Source organism: Dinoponera quadriceps, unplaced genomic scaffold, assembly GCF_001313825.1.
Source record: "Dinoponera quadriceps isolate SergipeBrazil2010 unplaced genomic scaffold, ASM131382v1 scaffold3990, whole genome shotgun sequence".
NCBI classification, from domain to species: domain Eukaryota; kingdom Metazoa; phylum Arthropoda; class Insecta; order Hymenoptera; family Formicidae; genus Dinoponera; species Dinoponera quadriceps.
Window position 1 is genome coordinate 16,494 of NW_014557982.1, and position 22,761 is coordinate 39,254.

General features: G+C 33.6%; 1 protein-coding gene across 1 annotated transcript; it reads left to right on the forward strand.

Moving 5' to 3' along the window:
* The first annotated feature begins 843 nt into the window (after positions 1 to 843).
* LOC106749553 lies at positions 844 to 22,597 on the forward strand. Its single transcript, XM_014629149.1, has 52 exons — positions 844 to 1,188; positions 1,477 to 1,629; positions 1,770 to 2,047; positions 2,526 to 2,718; positions 2,821 to 3,174; positions 3,330 to 3,461; positions 3,654 to 3,809; positions 3,888 to 4,034; positions 4,144 to 4,268; positions 4,372 to 4,552; positions 4,938 to 5,005; positions 5,127 to 5,316; positions 5,482 to 5,600; positions 5,915 to 6,110; positions 6,438 to 6,743; positions 6,823 to 7,061; positions 7,195 to 7,270; positions 7,553 to 8,091; positions 8,207 to 8,457; positions 8,626 to 8,689; positions 9,706 to 9,955; positions 10,216 to 10,368; positions 10,507 to 10,781; positions 10,999 to 11,200; positions 11,304 to 11,651; positions 11,802 to 11,951; positions 12,348 to 12,503; positions 12,582 to 12,728; positions 12,839 to 12,963; positions 13,071 to 13,245; positions 13,711 to 13,778; positions 13,902 to 14,100; positions 14,209 to 14,327; positions 14,713 to 14,908; positions 15,238 to 15,540; positions 15,639 to 15,895; positions 16,030 to 16,105; positions 16,342 to 16,874; positions 17,112 to 17,383; positions 17,753 to 18,044; positions 18,256 to 18,343; positions 18,666 to 18,742; positions 18,948 to 19,082; positions 19,628 to 19,768; positions 19,856 to 20,053; positions 20,358 to 20,554; positions 20,633 to 20,739; positions 21,026 to 21,240; positions 21,441 to 21,569; positions 21,640 to 21,794; positions 22,059 to 22,194; positions 22,368 to 22,597. Exons 1-52 carry the CDS (start codon positions 975 to 977, stop codon positions 22,440 to 22,442), a joined length of 9,930 nt encoding a protein of 3,309 aa, XP_014484635.1. The 5' UTR covers positions 844 to 974; the 3' UTR covers positions 22,443 to 22,597.
* The last annotated feature ends 164 nt before the right edge of the window (positions 22,598 to 22,761 follow it).

Genomic DNA, 22,761 nt, shown 5'->3' on the forward strand with positions numbered 1-22,761 from the left:
TGTACTGTACAAAATAAATTTACATGTTAATGTACAGATATATATTTACAAGTGTGTTTCTAATAATCTGATGTAAATGTACTTGATATAAATATCAATATTTTTGTCCTAAATGTTCCTTAGGTCGAGTTGTTTAGCTTCCAAGTTAAAAATATCAAAAATTTGCGATAAGAAATGTTGCCGTACAATGTTTAATTCTCTTATGTTCCGCTAGATGGCGCTAGCGATATGAATTGGCATGATATATTCGTATATTTCGCCGATGAGATCGGTGATGGGAAGGTAAAATTTTCGTTACTTAAGAAAGGATTACAATGTTTATAAATAAATTATAAACGTTTATAAATAAATTGCATTTACCAAATGTAACCATTTACAATAATTTACGATAAAAGAACGACAAAATAAAACAAGTTTAAATAATATACATTATAATTTTTCAGCATTCGAAGAATTCACATATAATTCTAATATATATTACTGTATTAGATTGATAAACACGAATACAATAGTTTTCGTTTTCTGTGCGGGCGACAAGGAATATAAACATATTGATTTGTGCGATAGATTATCCAATAAATTTAATTATTATTCAAATGGTGATAGTTTGTTCTTATGTAGAATTCTGAGACGCGGAATATATTCCTCTATAAATTTCATTTACTACGTATTTATATGATGTCCCTTATCAGTGGTAGTCTGATACATCACGATTGTGAATGTATGTTCTAAAAAAATTAATTTTATCTTTCTGATAAATTTCCATCGAAGACGGAAGAAGATATCTTGTCGTCAATTTATTAGAAGGAAGTCGAGTTCCTTTCTACCAGTTACCGCCTAGTAACCATTGCTAAAGTGATCATGTGGAAATTAAGTTAACAAATTGGAACACGTGTACCCGCCAACTTTTTCGTCTATTTTGCTTGTCATAAAAGTTTGTTTTGCCGAGAAGAAGCGCTGTTCGTTCAGTGACGATGGCAAAAGCAATAATTGATGTATTAATGTTAACCTTCCTGATGAACAAAGTGACATTCTCATTTGGAAAATTAACCACATTTGCCGGACCGGAAACTCATCTCTATTATGTTGGCAAAGATGATTGGAAAAGAAGAGTGGCATGTCTTTCAGAAGATGATGGAAGCGCCTTAGTGTGGAACATCAATGAAACTATCGACATAAACGCGAGAAGTAAGTTAACAAACAATCAAACAAAAATCAGCGCTTAATCAGTAACATAGCGAAGTAATCGAGAAAGAAAAACGGGAATGACAATGAAAGCCGGATTTAGATGTATAAATCAAAAATAGTAAATTATTATTCTTATGTAGGCATAAATATAAGAGTATATAAAACACCATACGTAAATTTCGGTTCGTATATAACTATCTGATCTTTTGCAGTGATCACACAAAATGTTCGTAGTTTTATTTCCTCATTTAAACAATCTACTTACAATTCGTGCACATATTATTTCAGAATTTCTTAATACATGCAACTTACCAAACAACCAGATAGATTGTGAAATGGACGATTTCAATGGCTGTTTGACTCGATGGAATCGAAAGTATTGGAAATTTACAAATTCCATCGATACACCTATGGGTCTGGTGTTCGACGAACGATGGGAAGGTAAAAATTTTGCTGTTCAAAAAGGATTACAATGTTTAGAAATGCTATTACAATGTTTACCAGATGCAATTGTTCATAATTATCTATAGAAGAATGATAAGATGAAGCAGTTTTAAACAATAAGCTTTTATAATTTTCAGCATTCCGGGAGGCGAATTTCATTGGTGGTCTGACCTATCCAATGAATTATTTAGTTACATCGCTTAATTCGAGCACAATAGTGATCCCTTTTTCGATAAAGGCGGTAAAAGATGTATATATACTGATTTGTAACTCAAATGAAAATAATTTCTGCTACTGGGTCATCATAGGCGGTTGGAACAATACTAAATCAGCTATCCGAAAATGTCCGAATGGGGTGCCTAACATAGGAACATATCCAGATTCATATTGTGCAATAGAACGTGCCAAACTAATAGTAAGATATATTATATGTTTTTGCTAAATCCATCAGAGTTTTGTTGAGAAAAGGGAGATCATTTAAGTGGTCACTAGAATTTCATTAACTGTCTTAAATATAGAAGAAAAGGTAGTATTATAGCCACCTATTTACATTTTGTACAATAACTTTGTCAACAATCAATATTTGAAATTGAAGACTGAACGATTACATTCGTCACAGTATTGCTTAATCGATTCTAAACCTCAAGTCATGAAATATTTATTACTTAGGACGCTATTTATGAAAATATGGCGACGCATAATGGGTTGAAAAAAACAGGGTTAGTAACGTGGTAGAGATATTAAGACGGGTTATAATACCTACAAGAGTTATGATACCACCTTTTCTTCTATCATTATATTCAATTGATTTTGGGAACATAATTTTGAAGAAATTATATTTCTTGAATATGAAAGTTCATATAATATTTAAAGTTTATTCAAATTGAATATAGCACACACCATTAAATAAGTATGAATGGCGATCATTTGTTCTTACGTGGAATTTTGAGACGCAAGAAATATCTCTCTACGGCACTAATCAACTGCTTATGACATATACAAACACAAAAAGTAATCATTTAAATTTCGCACGCAAAAATGTGCTCATAAGAAGTCCTGTATCAATGTTAATCCGATTTCACCGATGTGAGTACCGATTCTAAAAAAATATTATTAACTATCATAGTTGGTACAATAATCAAGTTACAAGGTATTTGTTACAAGAAATGATATAAACAATGTTTTCAGATACTTATCTTTACACTACTACACAGAATGCAATCTTAACGAGTAACACGTTTATTTTGAATACTAATGTTATATGTTTACAAATATTAATCGGTCTCTGCGCAGAATGCGATGCAGATATATTGTTGCGCAATTCCATTACTAATGAAATCCTGCATACAGTAACCGTAAAGGGCTCGTCAGTGGTGGCTGTTCATGGCTTGCCCATGTGGCAGTCCGTCAAAATCATGGTAAATTCAACGAACAGTTATAACGGCTGGAAAATTGTAGTAATTCCAAAACTCAACAAACAAAATTTAAAAAATTTTAATCCGATGTGGGCAATAGCAAATGTTCGTCAATGTTTCCAAAAAGGTGTGTATGCCTTAAATATTTTGGATGTTTATGATCATCGCACTAGTTAACTGTAACTATGTATAATATATTATATATTCAATATGCAATTCAGAAACTTTCCTCGCGATCTTTCATATTTGTTCTTTGTTAGAAAAATAACTGGTTTCTTCCAGAGTGCTTAAGACAAAGCGTCATATCTATTCCTGTGGACCTCGATGATACGTCATTGACCTGTCAAAAATTGTTTTACGAAGAACAATCTGTCGTATATCCTTTACGCACATCAAATGTAAACGTGAAATTAGGTAATTTAGTAAAAATTGTTACCTCTATTTTCTGAAATTGGACCAGCTGTATAATATATTTGTCCCTAAGGTTATTAACATGCAATAAAGATGGAGAAAATTATTTACAAATAGAATAAACGATTATATTTATACATTATTGTATATAATCACATTTGAATATTGTATAATCACATGTATAATTGGATGTAGGTGACAAGAATTGTCGTCTTGGATATGTTGGACCGACATGTCAGTTAAATTGTAAAGAAACACTAGGAACTGAAACTGATTGTGAAAAAGTTATAATTTGTTACAACAATGGCTGTACTTGTCCATTTGGATATATGGGAACTAAATGTAACAAATGTACGTACTGTGTAACTTTATAGCGTTCTCTTACCATTGCATCTATATATATTTTTATTTAACGAATTGTCTTTTCAGCTTGTAATATAGGCACATACGGACATGCTTGTGAAGAGAAGTGTGGTTCATGTCTGGATTCTATATGTGACAGAGCAACTGGAGAGTGCAATTATGGGTGCAAAAATACAACAAATTACACTTACGTACCACGTTTGTGTCAAATAGGTAACATTTTTCTACAATATAATATATAGAATGTTCCTTGTTATACGTACCGAGTAGATAACTAACATATTCTTAGAAAGAATCACCTAATATATTGATTTTCTTCGAGGTATTCGCACACCGGAAAAAATTAAAATCATTTTTACAAATTACACGGCTGTTATAGCCACTGTACCGATGAAGTGGGAGAAAAAATACGAAGAAGTGGAGCTTTCATATTTTTTCGAAATTGAAGTAAACATTTGTCGTTATTTCTTCATATAATCCATAAAATGCGAGAGTTTTATTTATGTTGAAAGCAATTAAATAAATATTTTCAAATATTTTTTACACACAGACATCAGACAGTATATTGGTGGGTCAACAAGAACAAAAGAGAATATTTAAAAATACTACAGATTTGATAGGCATCTTTACACACTTGGAATATGCCGCAAAGTATCGAATTTCATGTATTATCTCGGTTGCTGAATTGCAAATACGTGGCACCTGGAAAACTGTGAATACGGATTGTAATCGTAAGTCAATTTTTTTCTTGCTTCTATCTCGTTATATTTTTGCTACTTAAAATATGCCGTACAATTCGACCGTTAGAAGTGTTATAGAAATATATCACTACATCATTAACACATTATTTTCGCCATGTTACTTGATATTATAATTCCGCGGAATGATATACAATAAATAATTTTTACCTAGTAGTTTACGAAAAAGTTTAGAAATACTATATTTGCGAATATAAATACGTAATCATAGCGCGCACGCTTAGACACACACACACACACACATACAGAGAGAGAGAGAGAGAGAGAGAGAGAGAGAGAGAGAGAGAGAGAGGGAGGGAGAGAGAGAGTTGCGGCGTTCTTTACAAATTAATATAATTCTTTCCATAATTAACGATAGCTACTACAACCTTTTACGTAACGACCAATATAACAAATATAATGATTGACATAAGAGAGAATGAAAATGTAAGTAGACACTTTATGGCTCAAAAATGTTCGCTAACGAATATATTTATTTCTCTTTCCAAATTGCAATACGTGAAAACCAGTATATTATGTTAGTATAATATTAATTTTTCTACGAAAGGAAACATATCCGTGCCCGAGGAATTCGTATGATGTGCAGTTAAATATTAATGATAATCAAATAGCAGCAGGACGAATTATAACTTTTCCATTTATATTCTTTGAGTTAATTCCATACGAGTCTTACAATGTGACAATAAGCCATAGAAATAAGAATGTATTTTCTGAGGAAGTTCGTACACTCGAAGGCGGTGAGTTTAATTATATTTCCGCTATAAATGACTTCTGACCACTTCTTAACTAGCGTCGTCGCATAATATACACGGGCGGCTTCGCGTTTCGCACTCGCTACGCATATATATTTGGCGCGAAACAACAACACACTGTGTTTCTTAATATTTTGCTAATATTGACAGTTCCATCGGAAGTATTAAATATTCAAGCGACGCCGTTATCAAGTTCGCGAGTTTTTTTATTTTGGACACCGCCAGTGGAACCAAATGGAGTAATAAAGGAATATGCCGTGTACTTGAGGGTATGTTAAAAAGAATTATAAATTATAATTTATCAAGCGAGAAACATCAAATAACAGTTGTCAAATAACATGTTTGATTGATCTCTTCGCGTTAAGTCTTCTATGACTTGAGGAGTCCCTAAGCTGGTTTGTGTATTAGAATTTCATGAAACTTAGAATATCATATCGGAATCATCATCTCGAGAATGTCGAAATAACACATACATTTTATATTAATTTTTGCTGATAGTCTGGTGTAGCAGTTTTCCTTATCGATAATTAAAAACGAAATATCGCTTCCGATATTTTATATAGCTCTGTTTTATTAATGTCAGATTAAAGAATATTTTGGCTGCCGGGATTATGAAATACGTATAGTGAATGGTGGCACTATTATAGAAACGACAGATAAGACGGAAATCACACTTTCTGGATTGCACGCATATGCAATGTATGATGTGGAAATTGAAGCGAGAAATTTTAAATATGCAAGCAAACCAGCAAAGACGATGTTTCATATGAATGCATCGGGTATATATCCTTATTTTTATCATTTATCATAATATTGGAAAATGGAATAGACGTCTTAACGAGTTCCATGTGCTCATTATATATAAGTCTATGCAATTAATTATTTATTATCCTCTAATAAAATGAGATATTAATTGTTTTAAATTCAAATTTTTTAATTTCTGGATTTAATTATTGCGTATTGTCACAAGTGTATTATATATTGAATCGATATTGTTTCATTAATTACGCCATATATTAACATAATATAATATAACGTCAACAATGCAAGTGTATGCATTTATACAAACTTATGAAAGTATGAGACAACATTTTGCAATGTCATAGAGATACCAGCAGTTGCATTTACTAAACTAAAAATACAAAATTGGACATTATCGTGGAGCCCTCCTGAAGACTGTACAACGATTTTGGGACCATTAAGGCTGGCTAGAATCGAAATACAAGGGATTAGTAACGATGTTAAAAATTTCAAATTCACTGTGACCAAAAATGCTGTACATAATTTTCTAAATATGCAAGAAGCATTATACGGCTCTGAACGATACGTCGCCAAAATTTTCGCACTAAGAGACAAAGGCCGGTTCAATACCTCCATTTACGAAGAATATGAGTTCGAAACTTTACCTAAAGGTGAAACTTGATGCTTCTTTTCAACGGTTGTTTCATTTTATAACTTCCAATAATTACGATATAATTTATGACACAACAGCACCACCTAATGTTATCAACCTAGAAGTCGTCGAGATCAATAATAATGAAACGATACAGTTGAGATGGCAAAGTCCACTTGCACCTCATAATGGGTTATTAATTCGTTATGGCATATTTTGGTGTAACTATAAAAGTCAAATGCATTGCCTCGAAATTGAAGTGGAATTAAATGAATCTTGCGACTTGTGGGACAATTACATATGTAAAAATATTAATTACACGAATGACGAGATTCTAGTAAGGAAACATTCTTGATATTTCCAAAAAATTTGTATAACATAAAACAAGAATACGAATATTAGATGACAGTAAAAGTAAGTTACGGGATCCATATATTTACACTTGTAAAATGTAAGATGTGGTCTTTTAGGTTATAGCTTATAACATGAATGTTTCTAAAGGAAGTTCTCCCGTTAAAGTATCTAAGGAAATGCTTCGTAATCCAAGTAAGTAAACATAATATTATCACAGATGTTTCTTATGAAATTTCGCTTGTTAACGTGACTAAAGAACTTGCTTGATAATACAAGTCAAGCATCACGGTCTTGAATATTTATAAGAAGTTCTGCATAAAAATTTAATATATAGCATTACATTTCTGCATTGGTGTAATCAATTTTAACGATACTAATATGATCTCTCATCACGATTATCTGTTACACCTTCCGAGAGAACCTAACAAGATGATTCGGATTACGACTTAATAGTACATCCTATATGTGTTTTAGTACTAGACCCACTTAACAATTTCACCTTTACCATCGGAAACAACAGTATAGTCGATTTAAAATGGCTCCATCCCTGGAGGACAGGTGGTCGTTTGGATTATTTTGACATCTCAGTAGAGGAAATTTGGTCCAATTTGAGAAGCCGTACTTGGCGATCTATCAAAAGCATGTCGTACAAGTTTATTGTAACTAATTACACACGTGTCTACAGCAAACGATTATATTTACTACCGTCGACTCAGTACTCCATTGCTGTCCAAGCTGTAACGATAACGAATAAATCCAGTCACTCGAATATCGTGACATTTCGAATGCCTGCAACAACAAGTCTGGACAATGAGCTGTTAGTTAAATCGGAATTGAACAATTCGACAATACAATTATGGATACCAAATGTGTTGAATGATACGCGCGATAACATGATCCATATCATAGTAGTAGGTCGTAATCTCTGCCAATATCCAGAGTTATCCAAAGATCTGTTGGATCAAATGGGTCTAAAAATGAACGAAAATGTTTGGCAGGCTGCTGAGGGCCCGGTGTGTACAACTTCTTAGCGCGAGAAATTTTAAATGAAAATTAATATTTACTTATATCTATCTTAAGTAAATGAGAGAATAAAATATTTTCTATGGCTGTTTTTAATTTTAACAGACTGATCAGATGGCCGGTACGGTAATCACAATCGGCGGGAATGAAACTGCAAACTGTTCCCTGATACGTGGAGAGATGTATGAACTAATAATTGTCATAACAGATCGTAACTTGACCGGCGAGCAAATTATATTTACGGAAAGAAAATCGATTCTCTTTGATAGCAACCCATGGATATATCATTTAACTTGGACTATACCTATTATAATAATTCTCGCTATATCCATTGTTGCTTTTTATTTCTACAGAAGGTAACATCTTTTGTTATATTTTCAAAGGAAAATACACTCCTATGGTTGTTTTTATGTATTTCACTTTATGTTTGCTAGAGAAAAGATTTTATGAAATGTACCACAATTTTGAAAATAACTAAAATGAAATTTTATTAGTTCATCCTAACATTTTGTTTATTTTGACAGGCGTCGGAATATTACAAAATTTGAAGAAGGAATTTTAAATTTAGAGTACCTAGAACTATACCATTCAAATTGACAATATAATGGAATTGTTTCAACAAGTGTTCGTGGCGTATTTAATGAATATTATAAACATATATATATATATATATATATAATGATGATATTGTATAGTCGTATTTGAACTTTTTTGTTGTATAGATATGTATATATATGTATATGTGATAGAAAGAAATATCAATTGTAATAAAGAATATATCTCTTATAATCTCTTTATAATCTCATTTTGTTAATTTTCTTTGGACGTAATGCAATTGTATTTGTGGAAGTATCCCTCACATCCCTCACATCCCTCACATCCCTCACATCAATTTCAGTGAACTTATTTAAAATATATTACCTAGATAGTTTAAAAATGTGCAGAGGCGAATGTTTTTTTACAAAATATTACATAAATAATTTCTATACATAAATTATTTTACTTCTTTTTCACTTCATGCTTTCAAAGCCATATGTGTATGATGTAGAATAATTTAATATGCAAAGTTACGTAATTTTAATATCGATCGAGCAGAAAAAAGGAAAAAAAAATGATATAAAACATGCGTAACATTCCGGTACAGTTCTCACTTCCTGATGCGTCAGTCGCATTTAGCGGATAGAGAATATGTTATCGCGGATTCACTAGAAGGAAGTCGAGTTCCTTTCTACCAGTTACTGCCTGAAACCACCGTTCTCCATCAGTCTAAATAACATGACGACGAAACAATACAAAGTGTGCTGACTAGAACTTGAATCCGCTATTTCTGTGTTGTCCAAGTCTACATTTCTCAATTTTAGATGCAAGCTATTTCTTCTGGATAAGAGACTGCCATTCTTTTAAAGTGCGTGCTCCTTTAAAAAATATTATAGTGTGATTCTTTTTATGCAAAATTATTTGATACGTGGAAATGTTTTGCTCACGCACTATGGTATGTCTACATGATACATGAGTTGTGAAGTGACCATGTGAAAATTAATCTAATAAGTCGCAACACTTACATCCGCCGATTTTTTAATTTATTTCATTTGTAACAAATGTTCGTTTTGCAAACGAAAAGTGCTGTGAGTTCAATAACAATGTCGAGAACAATAATTGATATATTAGTGTTAATTTTTTTGGTGAGCCAAGTAACGTATACTTTCGGGAGATTAACCACATTTAGCGGACCGGTATATAGTGACGAAAGAAAAGTGATATGTCTTTCAGAAGATGATGGAAGCGCCTTGACGTGGAATACCGATTCAATCTATGATTGGCACCAAAAGCCTATTATCGACAGAAACGCGAAACGTAAGTTAATAAACAAACATCAGTGTTTAATCAATAATATAACAGAATGAGCCATATCTATAAGTTCTACACGGAATTTCCTTTTTAATCATTGTCATACATGTGATGAACTATTTATAAAATTTTACTATATTGAATATAGAACATATTCTTGTGCAAAATGTATTAAACTTAATTGCAAAATTAATGCAATGCAATACTCGTAGTTCTATTTTCTTATTTTAACAATCCACTCACAATTTGTGCGCAAATTATTTCAGAATTTCCTAATACATGTGACTTGCAATATAGTCAAATAGATTGTAAAATGGACGGTTCCCATGACTGTTTGTCTTTTTGGAACAGACAGTATTGGGAGCTTACAAACTCTATCAATACACCTATGGGTCTGGTGTTCGATCAACGATGGGAAGGTAAACATTTTGCTATTCAAAAATAGATTACAATGTTTATAAATACTATTACAATATTTACCAGATACAAAAGTTCATAATTATCTATAGAGGAACGAGATAAAACAGTTTTAAACAAAATGTCGTACAAATTTTCAGCATTCGAGGAAAATAATCTCATTGGTGGTCAAACCTATCAAGTTATATCTTATGATAATTCGACCACAATAGTATATCCGTTTTCAATACGGGCGGTAAGAGATGTGCATATACTAATCTGTAACACAGATGAAAATGATTTGTGTTACTGGGTCATAATAGGCGGTTGGAAAAATACTAGATTTGTTATCCGAAAATGTCCGGATGGGGTACCTATCATAGGAGGATTTCCACGTGCAAATTCGGATTGCATAATAGAACGTGCCCATCTAAATGTAAGATATATGTTCTTGCTAAATCTATCAGTTTATAATTATGAAATGGAATGTCATTAAAATAGTCACTAAAATACCATTAAATGTCTTACGTACATTATTACATGCAGCAGACTCTAGAAATATAATTTTGAAGAAATTATATAAATTGAAATTATAATTATATTACTTGAATATGAAAATTCATATATTTAAAATTTATTGATATTTAATACAGCGCACAGCATTGCACGAGTACGAATGGCGATCATTTATTCTTACGTGGAATTCTGAGACGCGAAAAGTATCTCTCTACGACACTGATCAACTGATTATGACATATACAGACGACGACGAAGACAATGATAATAAGATACATTTCGCTCCCAAAAATGTGTTCATAAGAAGTCCTGTATCAATGTTAATCCGATGTCACCGATGTGAGTACCGCTTCTAAAAAAAATATTATTAACTATTATAGTTGGTACAATAATCAAGTTACAAGGTATTTGTTACAAGAAATGATATAAACAATGTTTTCAGATAATTATCTTTACACTACTACCCAGGATGCAATCTTAACGAGTAACACGTTTATTTTGAATACTAATGTTATATGTTTACAAATACTAATCGGTCTCTGCGCAGAATGCGATGCAGATATATTGTTGCGCAATTCCATTACTAATGAAGTCCTGTATACAGTAACCGTAAAGGGCTCGTCAGTGGCGGCTATTCATGGCTTGCCCATGTGGCAGTCCGTCAAAATCATGTCAAATTTAACGACGAACAGTTATGTCAACTTGAAAATCGTAGTGATTCCAAAACTCAATTTAAACAATTTTAATCCTATATGGGCGATAGCAAATGTTCGCGAATGTTTCCAAAAAGGTGTGTAATATTTTAGATGTTTCCAATTATTGTAATAGTTATTAACTGTTATTACATATATTATATATTCAATATATAATTCGAAAAATTACCCCGCGACCTTGACTTTTATATTTGTTCTTCATTAGAAAAATAACTGGTTTCCTCCAGGGTGCTTAAGACAGAGCGTCGTGTCCATTTCTCAAGATTGGATCAGAGGGCGCGGTTATTTCTGGCCTGAAGTGAACTGCCAAAAATTGTTTTACAAAGAACAATCTGTCGTATATCCTTTAGAACGGCCAGATCTAAGTGTGGAATTAGGTATAGTTTTAAAGGCTCGGACAAACCGATTTTCTCATTTTTCCACATATTTTTTCAATTTTTTCCTAAAAATAAAAATTCGTTTAGAAAAATTCACTTGTGTTCGGTTAAAAGTTGTCATATTTATTTCTTTCCGTAAAGCAGATAATTGCGTTCATTCACCTGAAGTTAAATGAAATTAATATGTTACATGTTGAATATAATAATATATTATGTTCAAAGAATAACTGAATGCATTGTGAACAAAAATATGTAATATATAATATATATTCTAATGTTATCAATATGCATAATTCTTTTAAATTTGTGTTAATAAGAAATAACTACTTCATGGCCCTTATAAAATACATTTCCATATTATTTTATAATTACATATTAAGTATAATTTTTTCTTAGATAATAAAAATTGTCCTCGTGGATATCTTGGACCGGCATGCCATTTAAATTGCAAAAATATATTAGAAAGTCAGTATGACTGCAAGGCTGTTGTAATTTGTCACAACAATGGCTGTACCTGTCCACTTGGATATGTAGGACCTAAATGTGGTGCATGTATGTATTGCATAACTTTACAATGTTCTCTTTCCAATACATTTCTACATATCTTTATTTAGCGAATTATTTTTTCAGCTTGTAATAAAGGTTTATATGGCCATGCCTGTAAAGGGAAATGTGGCTCATGTCTGCATTCTACATGTGACAGAGCAACTGGAGAGTGTACTAACGGGTGCAGAAATACGAAAAATTATACTTACGTACCACATTTGTGTCAAATAGGTAACATTTCTCTACGTGTATATGTAGAATGTTCCTTTTTATGCTTACCGAGCAAATATCTAATATATTCTTCTTAGAACTAGTCGTATAACATATTGATTCTCTTTAAGGTATTGGTAAACCGCAGAAAATTCAGATCGCTTTTATGAACCAAACAACTATCGTAGTCACTGTACCAATGAAGTGGGAGGAACAATACGAAAAAGTGGAGCTTTCATATTTTTTCAAAATTGAAGTAAACGTTTGACATTATTCTTTCAAATAATCCATAAAATACGAAAATTTTGTTTGTGTTGAAAGCGAGTAAATAGATCCTTTCTTCTTAATATTTTCTCCACACAGATGTCGGGCGATAAAGTGAATCAAGAACCGAAGAGAATATTTGAAAATACTACAGACTTAATAGGTATCTTTACAAACTTGAATCCTGGCACAGCTTATAATATCCTATGCGTTTTCTCAGTTGACGAATTGCAAACTTATAGCTCTTGGGAAGTTGTGAATACTGATTGTGATCGTAAGTTGACCTCCTTCTTGATTTTATCTCGTTATCCTTTTATTACTTAAAACATATTTCGAACGTTAGAATTGTTAGAAAAACATATCACTATATTACTAATAACATATTATTTGGTTCCGTGATATTATAATTCCGCGAAATGATAGGGCAACTCGGGACATAATGAGAATATTAAGGTTTAACAACATATTAAAAATAAATTAATTAATTTAATCTTATATCAAAATATTCTTTGGACTATTTACTATAAGAAAACACAAGTTTTATAGTGAAAGAATATTACTTTAAAAGGACGAAATTATTATTTTACCGAAAGCGTGCTAAGAAATAATAACTAACATGTTTATTATACTTTAGTTCATAGTAAAAACATTATCTTTGGTGTTTTCTTTTTTTTTCTTCTTTTTCTACACATATATAGTTCATTACATAACATGTTCTATTATTCTTTTAACAATTTAGCTATCGCAACTTTCTCTGTAACGCCAAATGAAACAAGCATAATAGTTGACGTGGAAGAGGGTGAAAATGTAAGTAGATACTTTTTAGTTCAAACGTTTACTTAGAGATATATTTACGTCAATTCTCAAATAAATTGTCTTATATGGTAGCCAGTATATTATTATAGTATAACATCAGCTTTTCTATGTCAGCAACCGTATTCGTGTCCGATGAATTCGTATAGCCTGCAATTGAAGCATAAAGATGATCTAATAGATGAAACAATACCAGGACTAATAATATCTTTCCCATATAAGTTCTCTAACTTAACTCCATACAAGTCTTACAATGTAACTATAAGCAGTAGAGATAAGAACATATTTTCCAGGGAAGTTCGTACACTCCAAGGCGGTGAGTTTAATTATATTTTCAACGTTTCATAGGAGATTCATTTGCGCATAGACATTATTAGACATACATATTCCTTGTAAATAATATATATTTTACTAATATTAACAGTTCCATCGGAAGTATTAAATTTTAAAGCAACGCCGTTGTCAAGTTCGCGAGTTTGTTTATTTTGGACACCACCACTGCAACCAAACGGAGTAATAAAGGATTATGTTATATACCTGAGGGTGTGTCAAAAATAATTATTAATTAATTTACTAGTTAGCAAAACATCAAAATAACAATTAGCAAAATATCAAAATAATAAGTTATCAAATAACATGCTCGGTTAATCTCCTTGCGTGAATTACAATAATAGAGTCTCTAAGCTAATGTATTGTAGAATTTCTTAAAACTTAAAATATTGTATCGGAAACATCATCTTGACAATATTAAGATAATACATATATCTTACAGTAATAATTTTTGCTATATAATAATATGATAGGCAGTCATTTGTATCCATAGTTGAAAATGAAATATTAAAAATTCCCGAGCATAAAATTTTAGTTATAATTTTTGATTTCTTTATACTAGCTACTTCCGATATTTTACCTGTTTTATTAACGTCAGATTAAAGAATATTTTGGCTGCCGGGATTTCGAAATATCTGCAACGAGTAATGACACTATTGTAGAAGAGACAGATAAGACGGAAATCACAGTTTCTGGATTACATGCATATGTAAAGTATGATGTGCAAGTTGTAGTGAGAAATTCGGAATATGTAAGCAAAGCAGCAAGCACGACGTTTAAGATGGATGCATCGGGTATATATCCTTACTTCTATCATAATGTCAAGAAATGGAGTATAACTTAACAAGTTCTGGCTAGTTCTAAGCGTTCATTATATGTTCGCCTATCCAATTAACTATTTATAATCTTTTAATAAATCGATATGTCATTAGTTGCGTTAAATTTAAGTTTTTAAATGGTTTGTTTTAATTATTATTTTTCATATTGTTGCAAATATCTTTCATTGTTAATGGATAATGTTTAATTAAAACGATATACTTTAAATTAATATAATAAAAAGTTAACAACGTGTACATTCACATAAGTTTATGAAGATATACTACATTAGTTTACAATGTTATAGTGATACCAGCAGTTACATTTTCTCAACTGAGAAGGCAAGGCTGGACATTGCTGTGGGGCCCTCCCAAAGATTGTACAGCGATTTTGGGACCATTAAAAGTAGCTAGAATCGAAATACGTGGAATTAGTAACGCTGTTCAACATTTCAATGTGACCAAGAATACTGAACGCAAATTTTTAAATATACAAGATTTATTACATGGCTATGAACGATACGTCGCAAACATTTTTGCTTTAAGAGGCTACAACCGTCAACTAAACATTTCCGTTTTCGAACCGTATGAGTTCGAAACTCCACCTAAAGGTAAAACTTAAAGTTATTTTTTATTTCGTCGTATTTCATATTACTTTCAATAACATTACAATATAATTTTCATTACAACATAATTTCTGATACAATAGCACCACCTAATATTACCAATCTAGAAGTCGTGGAGGTAAATAATGGTAAAACGATATATTTAAGATGGCAAAGTCCTATTGCACCTCACAACGGGATATTATCTCGTTATGGTATCATTGTGTGTAGCTATAAAATATATAATGTGAATGAAGGTCAAGTTCAATGCCCCGAAGTTAAGGTGGAGTTACGTGAATCGTGCGACTTTTGGGAAAATTATATATGTAAAAGTTTTCCCTACAAAACTGGTTATATTCATGTAAGGAAATATTATAATCGATATTTCTAGATGTGAATAATATATAAATGACGATATAAGTATTGCACATCAGTAAAAGTAAATTACAGGACAGATATATTTACATTTACAAAATATAAAACATGAATTTTCAGGTTGTAGCTTATAACATGAATGTTTCTGAAGCAAGTCGTCCGGTTGAAGTCACTGCGGAAATGTTTTTCAACACAAGTAAGTAATTACGGTCTTGAAAATTTATAAGAAACATTTTGCATGAAACAACCTAAAGAATTTAACTTAATTTAAGTTAGAAATTTGAAGTTCATTTCATATTGAAAATTAAAATCAATTTACCTTTATGTGCAACATTCATCCAAGAAAGACGTTTTTATTTTTCCTAGATTATGTCGTAAATCGTAGCTAGTTACTGATTTTGATGTAATAATGCATCCCTGTTTGTGTTCCAGCACCGGATCCGCCTAGCAATTTCACCTTTACCATCGAAAACAACAGCGTAATCGATTTGAAATGGCTCCATCCCTGGAGGACAGGTCGTCCTTTGAAATGTTTTGCCATCACGGTAGAGAAAATTTCGTCAAATTTGAGAAGCCGTGCTCGGCGATCTACCGAGAGCATGCCGCACAATTTCGTTGTAACTGATTACATGCGTATCTACAGCGAGCAGTTATATTTATTACCGTCGACGCAATACAACATTTCTATTAAGTCTGTGACAACAGAGGGCAAGGAGAGTGAGACAAGAATTTTGAATATTCGGACACCTTCCACTGTAAATTTCAATGGCAATGTGACGTTCAACGCGTACGAGTTTGATTCCACGATTGCAGTCGATATTCCGTATATCGTAAACAATACGCGCAAAAGCATGTTGTACATTATAGTCAATGGGCCTTCTCCTTGCGAAAATTATATACGACCGCATGAGGATTTGTTGAAGGAAGCAGGTGTGCAAGACGGTTGGCAGGCTGTTGCGCTTCCGGTATGTATATAAATTTTTGTCATAACATATTATATTACGTAAATTCAATCGATTGTTGATACAAGCGATTTTAGTGTAACCAAGCGCTACATAAGCCTTAACACTCATTGACTAATTGTTTTAATGCACAGTATGCGTAATAATTTTAAATTTGCAAATTAATCTCGCGCAAACATAATTCAGTAATAATGACATGGGGAAACGCGAAATGTTAAAATAGTATTACCTCGTATGCAGTCGAGCATTGCGTCCAGAGGCAAGGTGTTCACGCTCGGCGGTAGCGAGACTTATGGTGATGCAACATCCAACTGCCCATTGAAGTCTGGAGTGTCGTATGATATAGCAGTTATTATAAAGGAGCCGAATTTTCCTTATAATTCATTCACGATCACGAGAAAAACGTCGAGTGGGATCATCATCGGAATGAAACCGAATCATCCTGAATCCTGGCTGGTTCCCATTCTAATCATTTTCGTCGTCATAGCTGTAGCTGTATACTTCTACCAAAGGTAGAATCTCCTATCCTCTATTTGATAAAAAATTGTAATAATATTCTTTATAACGAGACGCTTATTAATATCTGTTGATGTGCAAATATTTTTTAATTAGAATTCCCTTTTAATTTAATGAATTGAATATTCTGATTAGTGGTGAGTCAGTCAGAAAATTCTTCGGTTGGATTTTCTGCCTTCTTCGAATGATAATCCAAGCACTTTCTACAGGAGAAATAGATGAGTGCTGCCAAAATGTTAGCAAAAACATCATAGAATTAAATATAATCGAGTCAAATTTGTCTTAAAAATCAAATGGAATTTTCTGATTTGTCCAATACGAGTCAATTTTATCTTCACCGCAATGCAGCGTATAATTCTTGATAGGAAACGGCAGAAAACGAACAAACAACTAAAGTTGCAAGATGAAATGGTTCTATCGCAGAACATTGAAACTTATGATCACGATACAAAGTCCATGATGTCAAACTCGAAGCAGGCCCCCTCAACTCCGTCTGATAGGCAATCCCTATCGCGGGCAACCACTCCGGAAGTGTCGACAATCACACTCGAGAATAACGATGAAGAAAAGGAAGTGACATCATTGGTAAAAGTAAAGGATTTCGAGGATTACGTCAGACAAGCGATAGAGTCGGGATTGTTGGACAAGCAATATGAGGTAAGTGCTCGACTTCACTTCGAATTATTTTTACGAACAACAGAATCAACAGATCACTCAGTTTTCTTTTTGAGAAAAATTACCTTACACTCGTTAAATATACGTTAAATGGCTACGTGTGTAATTTTAATCGTATGCAAGGAAAATATTTGCCTGTTGTATTTTTTGTATATAATCGCAATATGATAAATCGATCCTACAAATTTCTAAGACATTTCCAAGAGGGCAAACGCAGCCGTGGGAATACGGAAAACTGCCACAAAATAAAACCAAGAATCGATACGGGAACCTCATAGCGTGTGAGTAAAAAAGCGAGTGGAAAAAATCCGAGTTCATATGTTAGAATGAGGACCAGATCAAAGCTTCTTGACTAGAAACATCTTTATTGTCGCTACCGAAAACATTTGTCTGGACATTCGGCTGTACTAAATTTCAATTGAATTGAAATAACTGACATCAATAGACTGATATCTCTTACAGAAATCTTTCCGTTCTTACAACCGAATCTTTGTCTGGTCGTCAAATAACAGAAAATCAGTTATACGAACCGACTTTTTTCCGTATAATTTTGCGTTGCACGATTGCGCGATTATAAATAATATCATGCGTTGTGATTTGCAGATGACGAAACTCGCGTGATACTGAAGAAACTTCCGGACGACACTTATTCCGATTACATCAATGCCAACTACATCACCGTGAGTCACAAATAGCGATTAATATTTCTATTCTAAAGCGCACGTTGAGAGAAAAATTATTCGCTCGTGCGCGTTTTATGTTAATGACAACTATATCATTATTAGAGCATGGTCAAATTAACGCCAAAAAGACATTGAAACGAATTACTAATTTAAATTTTGATGAACGTAAATCACATGTAAAGAGTACAACTATCGCATGCAGGGTTACAAGAAGAAGAAGCGTTACATAGCAACGCAAGGGCCCAAGCCCAGCACGGTCGTAGATTTTTGGCGCATGATCTGGCAGGAGAAGGTTCTCATTATTTGCATGCTCGCAAACGTGGTAGAAAATGGAAAGGTGAATGCTTTTTTGCTTATGAAATCGTAATGATTTGGACGAAACTGAAACTCAAGCGCGGCTGCTTTGGGAATACGTGAGAATCAGGACCGTGTGTCGAGAAGACTGATAAAATATTGGATTAGTTAAAAATTTGATACAATTTTCAATGACTTCTTTGACGGCAAACAGGCCACCTTCTATGATATATACGAATGAGGCAAAGAATCGTGAACAATGACGACAATTACTTGATTTGTTCCCATCAAATGCAACAAAGTGAAATTCGACTTCAAAATCGAACCGAACTTTTTAACTGATTTAATTAACCCTTATCGGTCGTAAGTCACCTCTCATGTGACAACAATACTTCGTCGCTGCGGTCGTACGTCACGTAGGAGGTGACAAGGTGATATATTTACCGAAGCTACAACTTAGTGAGAATCACACATAAAAAGCTAGCGTCCGATAAGGGTTAAATGGTAAGATAAAGAAAAACAAAGCAAAATCAATATCCACTTTTGCACCGAATCTGAAATTAGCTTCGATTTTAACCAATTCTCCAGACAAAATGCGAGCAGTACTGGCCGGACATTGGTAAAAAGAAAAAGTACGGCGAAATCATCGTCCTAAATGCAACGCATAACGTTTTCGCCGATTATTGCTTCCGAACTTTGCACATCACTTACGGAAAGGAAACTCGAAAGGTACCTCTGCTAGGCTCTCACCTAATAACATCTCGACTGAGATAGTGAGATATTATTTCCGCTAAATCATATGAATCAACGAATCAGGTGGAACATCTGCATTATACGGCTTGGCCTGACCACGGCGTGCCGTTGTATACACATTCCGTAGTGACATATTTGAAGAAGCTATTGGCGACACCGCCCGGAGACGGACCCGTAGTGGTCCATTGCAGTGCTGGAGTTGGGAGGACCGGGACTATCGTTTTATGCGACATTTGTCTTCACCGGGCAGCAGCCGAAGGGGTATCGATTCTACTACCATTTCTATTCAGAATATACAGTTTTCCAAGGCTAATATATATATATATGTGTATATATATGATATATAAATAAATATGTAATCGAATATCCCGATTAAAAAATTACTTTATGTATTGACAGCGCTAATATTAACGTATTCTTATTTTTGGTGAGAAAAAACCTCAACCACTTGCTTCTCTCTCGTAGACGATCATAATTTATATCGACAAATTGAATTCAGTGCTTGCCCTTAATTCACGAACGGTACGACGAGCGATCTTAATTCGGTAACAATGAAATCGTACAGGTGGTCGACGTCTTCGCTGAAACGGCATCTATCAGACGTGAGCGAGCGAACATGGTGGACAATAAGCAACAATACCTGTTAGCACACTTGGCGTTGGTAGAATGTTTACTCACTATCCCGACTACCTTGCCTTGCAACGAAACATTGCCGACGCGAATCAAAGTGTTGAAGAAGCAACTGCCGGCTCAACAGCAACGGTATAGTTTCGACCACTCGAAATTGATTAATCGTATTCGCTCGCGTCTTGTGATAACTAAACGTCCAATAATTTCCAGATTACAGAGCACTGCGTGGCAGGACGAAGCTCTACGACCAGTTACGTCTCCGCCGTCATTATCGGAGCGTAATCGGGCAAAAAACAGATTTCCCGAATTGATCTCAGGTTTGTTCGAATCCGTCCGAATTGTACGAGAATATTTTCGTGACCTTCGACGTTCAAGCGAACAAATGCAGATCGAGATATAGTGACGACGCAAGAAAATGCAATTCTTTCTGATTAATCATCTACTATTAACGTTTTGTATAAACATTTTATATGCATTTGAAAGAGATCTCAGTGTGTTAAGGTGTAAAAATAGATCAATGACGTTAATTAGAAATGATAATTAACTAACGTGATAGAATTATAGAAATATAGTTAAAGAGCGTATTCATTTCACTATGCATAGGCAAGGTGAGCAGAATATATTTGAAAAGGTATCCAGCATCGGACGAAGACAGCGATTATCTGTCCGCTGTTTATGTGGATGGCGTAAAACTTCAGAACCAATACCTAGCCACACAGCTTCCCATGCCATCGACGATCAACGACTTCTGGAGGATGATTGCTGAATTCAAAGTGGAACTCATCGTCATGCTACAACCGCCTGATCCTGATGATTCGGTAAAAGCGTTTTCTAGAATTATAAATATACAGAGTTATAAATAATCCATTTATAAAATTCGGAAAGTGAAAATAAAAAAGAATTTTTTCTCGCTTCAGTCATTTAATCAGAATATAGGCACTTTGATTTTAACAGTTTTTAACTAACTATCAGATCGCGTTGCAGGCACAAGTGTAATTTTATGATTTTGGACTTTCAGACCTGTTGCACGATTGCTCCCGCGAGCGGTGAATTTAAACCGACGCCGTACCTAAACATCACGGCGAAGGAAATCGTGGAGTCGGAGAATTACACGTCGCAAAAATTGCTGCTCGTTGATAATTCGGAGGTAGAACGATTCAACGCGACCGCACACACTTTTTTGTTTACTGTCCCCTTTAATATTGCTTCTGTTGCAGAAACCTTCAAGAGAGCAATCCGTGACCATATTGTGCTGCACGGAATGGAAACCCGGGAGGAATCAATCGCCACCATCGGTCATGACGATGGTGACGTTCTGGCAAGCTACGGAGAGAATCGCGAGAGGCGACGGGCCTACTGTCACGCTTTGCCAGTAAAATTTATAACATCTTCCGGATGATAACGCAAAATATTTTTATAAGATAAAAAACATATTTTTTCCTTCTCTCTTACTAATATCTTACTTTTCTTTATCCTTTAACAAGCAAAATTCAATGCCACATGACAGAGATTATAAAATTTTTTTAAATAATAAATCCTAAATACTTTTTATATATATTGTTCAAGCGATGCTTTGCAAAAGAAAGAAAATTTGTATTAAAAAACATTTATATAAATAATAATAAAAATCTTTCAGCGACGGTGTCACCGGGTGCGGTCTTTATTTAGCACTGAGTTTTATGCTGGAGCGCATGGCGGTCGAGAGAGAATGCGACGTCTGTTTGGCGGTGCGGGCAGTTAGACGATCGAGGCCGGATTTTGTTCGATCTCTGGTAATGTAATGATTTGTCAACAATGACACAAAGAATTGATAAAGTATAATGTGTGCTCAACATGGGACGAAAATACAGAAATCAATCCATGTTACGTCGTACATTTGGAAATTAGATTCGTTCAAAATTTCGAGATGTGTGCTCGAGAGTCAGGGATTTATTCTAATTTTCAGGAACAACTGGAATATCTTTACGACGCCGCGATGACGTATCTGGAGTATTTTGAAACATACGCGAATTTCTCGTGAGATAAAAATACATTGCCGCCACTGTGCGAGATGGTTAATTAAGTTGTTCTCTCTATATATTACAGTTTAATTTATAAAAAAATATATAATTTATAAAAAAAATAATATCAATCGCGCAATATATAGTCGTGCACAATTATATAATCAATAAAATATTAACCCTTTGCACTCGAGGGCTCCGGAGCGGAGCCATTTAAAATTTGTCTTCAAACTCGAGGGTTCCGCTATGGAGACAATGCAAATAATTTTCAGTTCATAACATAAGGACAAAGACAAATCGTAAAAACTATTGTGTATAGGATATTCCGCTCTTGCTATT

What these genes read in the sequence shown, in the direction of transcription:
- LOC106749553 (XM_014629149.1), top strand. Translation starts at nt 975, where the DNA reads ATGGCAAAAGCAATAATTGATGTATTAATGTTAACCTTCCTGATGAAC. An exon ending in GGAAATGTTTTTCAACACAA is followed by an intron (nt 16,106 to 16,341) that starts GTAAGTAATTAC and finishes TTTGTGTTCCAG; the next exon opens with CACCGGATCCGCCTAGCAAT. An exon ending in ATTTCCCGAATTGATCTCAG is followed by an intron (nt 20,740 to 21,025) that starts GTTTGTTCGAAT and finishes CACTATGCATAG; the next exon opens with GCAAGGTGAGCAGAATATAT.